At 36.7% G+C, this 12,177-nt stretch overlaps 1 protein-coding gene across 1 annotated transcript in view; it reads left to right on the top strand.

Annotated features, from left to right (window-relative positions):
* The window catches only part of MOSPD2 (motile sperm domain containing 2), a 42,779-nt gene that overhangs the window by 12,459 nt on the left and 18,143 nt on the right, over positions 1-12,177 (top strand). The window contains exons 4-7 of the mRNA XM_090063355.1: positions 95-181; positions 2,852-3,006; positions 8,391-8,451; positions 11,060-11,098. Of these exons, the coding sequence (XP_089919481.1) occupies positions 95-181; positions 2,852-3,006; positions 8,391-8,451; positions 11,060-11,098 (342 nt within the window). The remainder of the gene's footprint in view (positions 1-94; positions 182-2,851; positions 3,007-8,390; positions 8,452-11,059; positions 11,099-12,177) is intronic.

The following is a 12,177-nucleotide window of genomic DNA, read 5'->3' as shown; positions in this document are numbered from 1 at the left end:
TTCTATTTTAAAATTCTGTGTTTTCTAGTAATTTAAAATGGTGAAAACTGACTTTTAGCAACTTATTAAAATAACCCTTCCATTTACTTTGTAGATTTGACTGACTCTGTTCTTCCAAAATGGCTGTTTGACTCTGGTGCTCTTTACCTGCATGGATATGATAAAGAGGGCTACAAGTTATGTAAGTTTATCTAATTAAAGTTTTAAATTAAATACTACTCTGCCCTTTTTCTGACTGGAACTAGCTAAAATGTTTCAAAGAAAAGGAGCACTTACATATACTGGGTTCTACTTTTCAGGTGAATTTGAATGCTTGTTACAAAATAGATGCTTAACAAATGGTGAAATGAATTTTTCTAGTAACACCTATTTTGTTGATTCCAAGAACATTTTACTAGAAAAGAAAAAAAATTAAAGCAATCATGTTTTGTAGCTTAAAATTTGGCTTTGGATATTATGAACAAACACTACAATAGGAGAAGCTTATGATTAGGGATTTATCAATTTGCAGAGGCTGTCCCCTAATTTTGCAGGCAAAATGTGGGCCTGGGCAGCTACTCTGTGGGCAAAGTGCAGTAGGCTCCTCTTTTCCCCCCCGGTGCCTCTGGCCGAGGTGACCTAGTGGGTCTGCCCCTCACTGCTGATTATGACAGACAGCTATCGAAGTCACAGTCCTGTCCCTTGCTGCTGATGTAGAAAGGCGGGGCCACATAGGCAGCCTTGCAGCCAATCAGCTGGGGAGGGAGGGGCGGCAGCCATCTTGCTGTCTGGTCCGCAAACAAGCAGCTTTTTCTCCCTCTGGGGAATCAGCACTTCTTATTTTCACTAAGTCCCCCCCCCCCCCCCCCCCCCCCCCATTTTGTTGTCTGGATTTCTCAGAGTCCATGAAATCATGAATTCAGTAGATTAATTTTTTGTTGTTTATTAAACTGTATTCTCTACCCCAAGCATTAATGCAGAACTGAAATATGGTGTTTCTTTTGTCTTGACTTATACAGCCATATTAAGCCTTATTTGCAGTTAACTTGTTCTCATCTGTAGCACCCATTTGAATTTCCACAGATGTATCATGGTTCCTATGCAATAACAGTATTACAGCTGTGAAATAGAAAGGTGGGTGTTTCAGGTTGAGTACCTAGTGACTTTAGTGGAAAAACAAAAGCCTTAAAGTTGCTTTTTGGAACTCAGTCCTAGTTCAGGAATTGAATTTCCACTGTTTAGTCACAGGAACTGATTACTTTGTCTTACAGGAAACTGCAGTTGAAAACAAGTAAATAATTATTAAATAGGACATTCTTTTAAATATAATGGAAAAGAAAATGAAAACAAAATGCATGACAAGTAATAACAGTTATTTTAGGCATCAGCTCTCCTCTGTTGCTCTGTGGAGAGCTTTCAGATGAAATAATACCTTTGAGAGTTGGTCTACCCCTGAGGGAACAAAAGTGTACCTTACTGCAAAATTAATGTTGAGTTATTTCTCAGTACACGGGCAAAATAATTTTATGTAAGGATACACAAATTGTTCATGGTATAACCTAAATCGTTTACAAATGGGCAAAACGGAGTAATTTAAATCTGTGAAATAGAAGGAAAATACTTCTATCAGTTATTCAAAATAAACCACTCAGAGTAATGTTGATACTGCCAAATCAGTTAATATTTATTTTATCTTTAAATGTCAGTTAAATTCTGTCCTTTCTGTTTATCAAGGTGTAATTACATCTTTCTTCTCTAGAAAGGTATAGTCTCTGGGGTCTGGTAATCAGTGACCCATGGGTCAGTTCTGGCTCGCAGACCTAGGGGGCTTTGGCAGTGTTTGGCAGCAGGGGTCTTTGGATGCGCCATGCTTGGCAACAGCAGCCAAGTCTTAACGGTTGTTCCCTCCAGAGCCTGATCATTCCAGCCCACTGCTCCGAAAAGGTTGCCAATCACTGGTCTAAATAATGGGATGTTTAACAGAAGTAGTTAATGCCTTAAATTGCAATAGCACTTCAATATTGTAATGAAGTCATTACCAGAAAAATGTCACTTTGTTTCTTGAGAAATTTGACTGGAGAGGACTACTGGGTGCTAATTCAGAGTACTTTATATATAGCACCCGGTAGTCTTTGACTATAGAACCTTGCTAATCCTTTGATTTTCCCCTTGATTTATTGGTCCTTGGATCTAAAAATTGCTGTTTTGGGTACCTTTTGCAGTTTACAGGTTTAAATAATTTGGTGGCTTGGGGATTGTCTTCCTTTGCCATTTTGGCAGCCTGTCACCAATTGGAAGTAGGCAAACTTCCTGGGAATTGTTTTTAGCTTGAATTGTCTTTATTGTATAAGCAACTGAAATAATTATTTTGCAAACCATCTTCTGTAAAACAGAATATCCCTTACATTCAGTAAAAGGACAGGCACACTTGCCATGACCTAACATTATACAAATAATATAAAAAATATCAAGGGCTACCCAAATTAAATTTAGGAAGCAACACCTCCATTCAAGCCAAGTTTCAAGTTGGAAATTTCAGAAATATTGGTTGTTTACACAAGAGGAATGAACACACTCTGAAGGTTGGTAGTCCCACAGTCTGATGCCAGTACTATGACTATGGTTTTGGGCTTATAATTTCCATCCCTTCTCCCCTTTTGTACTGTTTGGGGTATTTTTTGGTTTAAAGCAACAGCAACAAAAGCAGACAATTTTGCCACTTCTGTTTGTAGAAACAGTTGCAGTAGATGAAAATGGATTTCTTAAGACAGTATACACTATTATATATTATATGCACATATATTAAATCAGTAATATGAATTTGCTATTTTGATGACAAATTGTTCAATCCTTTTATTTGTTTTCTTTGTAGTCTGGTTCAGGGTGAAGTATCATACAAAAGATCCTAAAGTGCTGTCTGAGAAAAAGAAGTTTGTAGCATTTTGGTTAGAGCATTATAACAGAAGAGACCATGGAAAGCCCTTAACAGTTGTATTTGACATGGCAGAAACTGGAATCAGTCAAATAGTAAGCATTTAAGTTAATAATTTCTGTCTAGACTAATCCGATTTTATGAATCACAGTTGATCTTTATTATGCACAAAGAACCCCAGAGTCAAAACATCTCTGCCCCACTAGCTCTCTACTCACAACTACTATAATCTCTCCAATTGCTCCATACCTTTTATTTTATTCTGTTTTCAACATCTTGTATTCTTGATTTGCTGTAGATTTTTGGCAGTGAATGACTACATCTTAGAGGTTGCTGGGGAAAGGACTGGCTGGGGTTTCTAGTACTGCAGAAGTCATGGGAGGTGGTCTGTAGGGCATCCAGGAGCAACTTTGACTTCTGATACTGTCGTCTTTCTCTTTTTAGCCTGAGCTGTGTTATTTGAACTATTGGAAAGAGGGGGAGGGAATATTGTCCCAATGTAACTCTACAGCAACTGTGTCCTGCTACCCTAACCTGATGCATGTCTGTGCATGAAGAAATAGCTTTAATTATTTTGTTAAAATGATTACCAAAGAAATAGTTTAATAATTGATGTTTAAATCTGTTAGTAAACTTATTGGTGGCACGTAGAGAGGAACAAGACCTTTTCTTTTTTTCTTACTCCTTTAGGATGTATAAAATCATGAATGGTTTTTAAAAAGACAGTTCTTTCTTTAATGGATACATGAAAAAAAAAAAGCTGAAGATCACCTGTGACAAAAATAATTGAAAGCTCATGCATTTTCTCATTTTGTAAGTTGGTAGTTCATTTAGTGTTAAAAATTCTAATGTTTATTTGGTTACCTTAAATTGGACATAGATAAACTAAAAATTGAAATGTATACATGAGATGCTGCTAAATCCCTTAAATGTCCCAAATAGTTTAAAAGGTTTGATTTTAAATTGATACTGCAAAGTATTGCAAGTTACTCCAGAATTTTCTTGCATTTCCTGTATGTTCAGCGTTTTTTTTACTTTTTACTACTGTGCACATAGTGTCCTAAAGCAGTCTTTGATAGAGATTCAGAAATGCATGAAAAGAAAACTCTCATACATGTCTGCTGATCAGAGTACATCTGAGAATATAATTGTTTACTACCAGTCACTCATACTTTACCATATGTTTGATATAGTCTTAGATGACAGGACATTGGGTATACTCTGCATTTTTATGTATTATTTCAAAGTACATTTAAAGTAACTTATGTTTTTGCATTATGCAAAATAAAGCTTCTAAAAACCAACGTTAACATCTAGTGCAGCTTCCTATGATGGGTTACTATGTTGATAATGGAGTATATCCTTGTCTTACCATACTGTACCATTCTGTAATTCAAGCCATTTTTTCCCCTATCAAAAGTCAGAGTAAAAAGATGGACTTTATAGTGCATCTAGAACTTAGCAGCTTAACTCTGGTAAACCATTGAAGGGAAGTGAATTTCAGATTAAAGGACTCTTGCTCGATTGCTCAATACCAGCAGGTTCTCCTGTCTAAAGAGAGAAGACTAGGTTAGCGGTTCCCAATCTGCGGTACGTGTACCACCAGCGGTACACAGGTAACCTTTCAGTGGTATGTGTTAACAGATTTATTATAATTACTTTATATGACAAAAATTTGCTCATGGTACTTAAGGTTGTATCATTTTAAATTGGCGGTATGCAATCTATCAGAGTTTGGGAACTGTTGCTTTAGATCAAATGTCTCTGCTGCTCATGAATGGAGTAAATAGAGAGGAAATCACAGAAAACAAGATTCCAAAGGCAGAAATGATTGCAGTGTGGTAAATATACTGAAGAAACTATTATGCTTATATATAGGACAGATGGAGGAAAAGATAGTGTAGCCATATCTGCTGTTTAGGTACCTAGGAACAGCTGTGATCCTATATCGCTTCTGAACTGTTGGCCTATGTCTGTCTCACTTCTTCAGTCAATGGTAATAGTAAAATCCATATCTATTTTTTCTAGATTCTTCTCCAACCTACCAATGTTCTTTAACACTCACTGACGCTTAACCCAAACAATTTCATCTAAGCCCTGATCTTAAAACACTGAGACTCCTACCCTGTACTCAAAGGAAGAAACTATTAGCTGGAAAAATGCTGTTGGGTGTTCAATGATGCTGTCGTTTTGAAGAGAGCACAATAGAAAAAGCATGACAGTATATTTCAGTTCCGTACTCTGATATTCCAAAAAAAGGCTTTGTCAAAAGAAAGTGAAATAGTTTCCTCTGTATTGAGTGAGCACCACTATTTTCTTTAGGTTTTTGTCTCATAAGTATAGCATTAAAAGAGGGACTGTTTTTAGGTAGCTGTCTAAATATTTCAGTTTGAAATTATTCCAGAAAACAGTTTGAACAAAACGATTAATGTGGAATGTTTTCAAAGTTAGTGAGACATTAGGATACTTGTATGTTTCTAAATGCAGTATTTTATATTCTGGGGATTTAGAAATAAGTGTTGAAATGTATTTCAGACCAGTAGGTTTTACATCTGTTTGGGGAGTTATTGATAAATGTATTGTAGTCATAAATTAGCTCAACACAGGGATCGGAGCAGTTTCCCAGGCAACCCACAGTAGTAACCTTCACAAAATAAATTAATCCATCTTTCTAGGTTTCAAAAAAAATCACTTAACAAAGCACAGTTTTGATATTTCTATAACAGTCAATTCTTTTGACTTGTTGATTCCATTTTGTGCAAAGTATATTTTACCCCCTGTTGTTTTAATGTGTGCCTCTTCCTATTTCTGGTCCTGTTTTAGCAGCCTTTTCCAATTTGGTGAACTGCATTAGTACATGTTTAAATACCACAGAAGTGAAGTCGTTGGTATTTAGGAATAAGTGCTTTGTTCAACCAGTGGAATTAAATATGTGCTTAAATCCTATCTTGAACATTTTTTTGCAGTCTAGTTATGATCTAGAACTTAGTATCATGTTCTTCATTTTAATGAAAAATGCTCTGTTTCAAGATGGACTTGAATTTCATCAAAAGCTTTTTTTTTCATTATTAAAAGTTTTTTGTGTGTATTACTTGTAAATCTTGTCTACTTAAATTACTTTTGCCAAAGTGATTTGTTATAAGTTAAATTTCTTTGAAAGTTTATATTCTACTGTTTCATATGCATATGTTTGCGATTTGATTTAATAATGTCTGTTTGAACTGCATGTACGTATTGTGCCCTTGGATTCCTATACTGAGGCTGTGTAGGGCAGTGCACAGCTGACAACCACTCATTTCCTTCTTGGCTCTGCACTTTTGAAACTGAGCGCCTCCGTCTGTTTCTCTGTGGACCCCTTTTTGAGGGCCCAGCAGATCTTTATGATGACTGCCAGGCTAAGCAAAATCTTTGTGTGTGTGTAGGAAGGTGCACATGGTGCATATAATGGAGCTGTGTACAGCCTCTTCCCTCCACCCCCGGTATGATACAGGTCTGACTGACTTCCTTGAGGCAGCAGCCTGCTGTGTTGAGAAGTGTTCCTGTGATTTCAGATTCATTTTGCTGCAGGCAAAGCCAGAGTCTTCTAACCAAGGCTCTAATAATCATTGCATTGTTACTTTTTCCCCCCCCGCAGGTGGGGGGACAAGGGCACACCCACAGCACCATCAAAGTCAAGGCAAATGTATTTGCAAAGAGACCTTTTCATACATGAATTCAGGTCCACAAGGCAAGATTTGAGTTCTTCTCTCTGATACAAGGAAGGACTGTTTGTCCAACTTGTCAGCTTGCTTGATCTAAAGCAAACAGGACCACCATTACTCACTTGAGTAAAGAAGCAGTTAGATTGTGGAATCGATGCATTCATAAACAAACCTCACAGCAGTTTAACTTCCTGTGTATATAGAAGTATGGTGGACAGTTTGAACAATTAAGATTTTTGTCATTGCAATTTTCTGATAATAAAAGCATCAGTCCAGTAGAGCTGTTTGCAAGCTTTCATATTCCAGAGTTGGCAGGCACAAGGTCCCTTTCAAATGCATTCATTTGATTGGTCCCATTTAGTGGTGTATGCTTATGCACTGATGTCACTGTGCTCAGGGATACTCCATAAAATTGGCCAAGATGCCATTTAAATCATTACAATATTTGCCCTTTCTCAAGGAGTCCTGGTAATTCAAAACAGATGCAGTTATTGAGATGTCTTCTGAAACAGACATCAATACTAATTCCAAACTTGAAAACATCAGATGTTGATGTTTCTTTGGATGGATGCCAGAAGCCAGGTTGTTATATTTGTCAGATATATTGAATATGCCAGCCAATGATAAGAACAATTCTATCAGATTTTGGTGGTTAAATGGAAGAGATTTTTAGTTTTGTGAGCATAGATTTTTGCCAGACAGATACAGATACCCTTATGTTTTCTGGTGTCCCTAAAAGACTTCTAGACATTTGTTAGCTTTTATTTTAAACAATTAATCATTAATCTTATTCTTACCATTTTATAAAGCTGTAAACCTCCTTTTATAATAGCAATTACCTTTTCTGGAAAAATATGAATGAGAAGTCATGGCAGATCCTCCATCCATGGTTTTCCACTCTGATAAAATATATCTTCTGGAGATTTGTAATCCAGAAGAGAAATTCTGTAAAATCCCCTCTTCATTGGGGCCCGCCTATAATTGAATTCTGCACTGGGAAAAGGAACTGTGTGGTGTTGATCTTATATGGTCTCTTACACCCTTATTAAAGGAGTATGAGAACTCTCGGCTTAAGTAGGTATTGCCTACCAAAATTTTACGGTCTTGAGTAAGTGTACACCAAGAGTGAAATATATTATGGGGGTAACACCCCTATAAAATAATTGGAATTCTTTCAGACGAGTAGCTTTTCCTTTCCTTTTCTTCATCTTTCTTACTTGAAAAGTAAATTCTAAGGTCTGCTTGTAGTTATAATTTTTGTCTAATATAAGACCTTTTCAATCTTTGTATTTTTACAAAGATACTCATGATTGGGGTTTTATTGGGTTTCCCCGACCCCTTATTTAATCTTGGTATATCAGCGTCGTGGCTCCCTGGTTGAGAATCACTTGTAACTCGTAAGAAGAGCTTTATAGTTTTTTTTTCATTTAGTAATAGAGGTTTATTTCTACTGTACAGACCACAATATGGAGTCTTAAAGAAAAGCTCCTGAGTTTTGAACTGCCTTAGTTCAGCAGAAAACTAATGTATGTGCTTAATTTGTACACTGAAAGTAGTTTTAAAACTTAAACACACTTGTTAAATCTTCAAAGGTTTGTGGCCATCACATTACACTGGGATTTAGAATCTTTGTAACTTAATATATATACCCAGGCTTTATAATTTTCATTGTGATGTAATGAGTTAATCTATGTCCATTTTTTTAATTGCAAAATTAGTCATTTTAAAGATGTCTGCTTTATGATTCAAACTCCATTTGTTATTTGTGTTTGTTTCAGGATTTGGACTTTGTTCGATTCATCATCAGCTGTTTTCAAGATTATTATCCTAATTTTCTCAGTAAGTTGCATGTCTTAGATAAATTTCACTTTGAATAAATTTACAACTGATGGAGAGCCTTATCCCCTAAAAATTTGCAAATATTTTCTTAAGCATGTTGACTTGTCTCTGACTTGGTGTTGTGAAGGCTGGCACATTTATGTGCAACATGTCTTCACCAGGTTTTCATACTAGTGGAAATACCCAGAATTTTAATTCTGAATATAATTTTTGTTTACAGTTCACTTGTAACGTGTTGATTTGTTTTAAAAATAGGGGGTTTAAAGCATGGGTTTGGAAACATGAGTGATTTTGAGTACTTTCAACTTTAGAGAGAAATTATAAGAGTTGAGACATTTCAGTACAGATGTTCCCTGTACTTTTCTTCTATAGTTGTAGGGTTTGGCCAAATCCTTACACAATTGGTGCTTTTTTAGCAACCTCGTAATAAAGGCCAAAGACTGACTGGAAGTGGGGACTTGAATCTTTTGGGTAAGAGGTTGTCCTTCCAAAACAGACTTGAGTGAGAAATTTTAATGTTTCTTTTGAAGAAAGCTTGAACACTTGTCTGTGACATGTTAACCTTTTATGCTTGCAGACCATCTGGAGAGACTCAAGTTTTGTTTCTTTTTGTACATTTTAGGTTCATTTAAATGAAACATCACAAATACTTTTTTTAAATGTTAGTAGTTTCTTTGTTAAGTTATAAAAGTAATTGATTTTTTTTCAGTTTGGCAGCTGACATTTTTGAGGGATCAAACACACAAGATGGAATCTTTTTTTGCTTGATTGAAAAAAACCTTGTTTTGGGGTCAGATAATGCATTATGATCAGATTTTATAAGCAGTGTTTTGGGGGATTTTAAATGAAAGCAAAGTGAAATATAATACCACAGACTAGGTTCACAAAGGTGCTTAGACATCATTTGTGCAACTCGGGGCTAACTGCCTGGGGTCCATACTAGCAAGGACTGCACCTGCACTACTGGGGGCTATGGCTCTGCCCACACTGTGCTTTGCCCCCTTACTGCTGCTGTGTGCACCACCTGCTGAACTGCCTGGGCATCTGTATGCTGCCCCCTGTGCTTTTGCTGTACTGGCCTTCCTAGTTGTAAACTTCCCAGTAGTATCCTACCATACGGGCACCCTGGGCTGCAGGTTTCCCACAGCACTGATGGTTGAGTTGTGTTGTACTCTGCTGCCCGCTGGAGCAGTGACAGAGGGTAGAAGGCAGAGTTGGAGGGAGGGGGAATCTGGATCCCCCAGCTGCTACAGCAGCTGGAACAATGTTGGGAGCAGCAGCCAGATAGCAGCCTGGAGAGGTAGGCAGTGCAATATAACACCTCACAGGCTCCTAGTTAGACACCCTGATTCAGTTGAAGAGGTGTTTTATAATCCTTCTTATATACCCAATACTTAGGGCAATCACCTGCAGTGTAAAAGAACAGGCTCATGAATTCCCTTTCCGCCAGATGTAGAGTATTGACCTCACACCTTCCACATTCTGAGGAGAGTCTCCATAACTACTAAACTACAATTCTTGTATAAGGTGTGTTGGGGGAGGTGTCTGTCTGTTCCATTTTAAAACTGTTCCCCTTGATATAAATACTTCAGTATAATTGGGCCACAGGGATTGACTGTGTAGCCTGGCATAAGAACTTTATGGGTAGGTGTCTCAGTCTTTCCTGTTTGGACAGGTTCCATTTTTAATACAGTAATTTAAATCTTCATTGGAAGAGGAACTGGAACCCAAGTCTACTGATGAGTCTTCTAACTACAAACCCTGATGAATTTCCTAACTACAAAGTCATTTCTTGTACTTTCCTGTGGTGTGAATACTTGAACATTGAGACAGCTTGTGATACCTTGTGATCTAGTTTCAAGTCAGTACTCCAGACCTGGCACAGAGGGGATTTGAACCACTTCTCAAATGAGTTTATGAGCAGTTCTGTTACAGGGCTCAGGCAGGTCACCAAGACCTCTTGCTCCTCACTAAAAAAAATTCACATGGTTTGTTGCCACAGTGAACTGTTTTGTTATTTCTGGAGAAGGAACTTTTTGGTCAAGCTATTTACTGAATTCACAGATAGTTTTGGTTGCTCCAGTTCCACATTTCTAAGTCAAGAATTTTCTTGAAAAAATGACCAGTTCTTTTGATATAAGCATTTTAGTCTTAAAACATCATACTTTTCTGTGTGCTAAAGAAATGAACATTTACTTTCTCATTAAGATCAGAAAATAATAAAGCTATTGCTTGTTGCTTGCTATTGCTTTTTGGTTATTGAACCGAATAATTATGGTGAACTTTCTGTACACAAAATATTGGTAGTCATTTTCATATGCTGTAGTTATTTTCATACACCAAAACAAAATAGTGTAATTTCATATAGCTTCCAGTCAGCTTCCAAATTGTCTCTATTCAACTTAACATACATATTTTTATATATATCTATTAATATTTTTACAAATGGGGGGGGGAGCTATTATTTTCCCCAAAAGCATAGAAATTGCTTTTTCAGATGAGCATTTTGATTTTAATAATACTCTACACCCTTTTTGTCCCTTTCATTGTTCTTGAAATGTGTAACGCCTCTAGTTCTAAGTCTCTGCCTCTCTCATTTTGATTTCAGCAAAGATAGTGATTTTTGAAATGCCATGGATAATGAATGGTAAGTCCAAGTATATTAGCAATATAAGTTTATATGGATTGTTTTTTAAATTTGACAATTTTTATTGTTTCAAATAAGTACTTTTCTTTTCTTTTTGTTTTATACATTTTTGCTTTTCTTTGTAGATCAAATTCTACTTTTACTTAAATACATACTACTTCAAATTTGTCAGTTACTAAATTATGACAGTTTTTCCTGGCACTTTTTTTTACTATGACTCAAGGATTTTATAGCAAGCCTTCAAAATAAAAGCCAGGGCTTTCATTCACCTTTAACTAAGCAACCTTTAATAAATAGACCAGTTCAAGACCTCCACTTACTCATTCTCTCATACTCAGGATCTGCTCTGCTTCCATGATTGCTAGGCTTAGCCAATACCTGTCCAGCACACATGACATGAACACTGATATTGCCATATGCTTCTATATTGAGGCAGGTGGGGGACTGTATGTGTGTTCATAAATTATTCTAGCCAACACACTTGGAAGATAGACAGGTTATTCTCCTATTAGGTTGTCAGGAATATATATATAAAGTCATAAAAAGGACCTTTTTCCTATATATGCATTTTATTTTCTTTGAAATTACTGTAACATTTGGAAGCACTGAACAGCTGTCATTAAGCAAAATTAATGTAACATACCAATACATTTATGTAGCTGTCATTAAGAATAACAGACTGCCCAGAGACAAAAATATGCTCACATTCCTCTCATTTTTTTCAAAACACTCGCTCTAGTCTGCCCAAAGTGCAGAAAGCTTGACCTGTTACCTCTTTGAGAGGCTATTGAGGCCTTGGTAAGGCTATAAGACACCAAGTCAGTGACTGAGTATACCTAGTTTGTTTTTACAGAAGGTCTTAGAGGATTACCAATGTGTATTCAGGGGAAGTTTGCTAATGGACATCCTTCAAAAGCTTCCCTTGTATTCTTCAGCTACCTTAGCAACAACTAGTAATTTTTTCACCTAGATCAGTTTGAGAATAAAATGGAGGGCCAAAACTTGTTATAGAGCATGGGTGTCTAGCTTTTCCAGGCCAGATCCAGATCCCCAACACACCTGCAGCTGGGCTTATACCC

This window comes from Crocodylus siamensis, chromosome 1, assembly GCF_052110815.1.
Source record: "Crocodylus siamensis isolate JL-2025a chromosome 1, ASM5211081v1, whole genome shotgun sequence".
NCBI classification, from domain to species: Eukaryota; Metazoa; Chordata; order Crocodylia; family Crocodylidae; genus Crocodylus; species Crocodylus siamensis.
The sequence above is the reverse complement of the archived record's forward strand: the minus strand, read 5'-3'. Positions and strand labels throughout refer to the sequence as shown.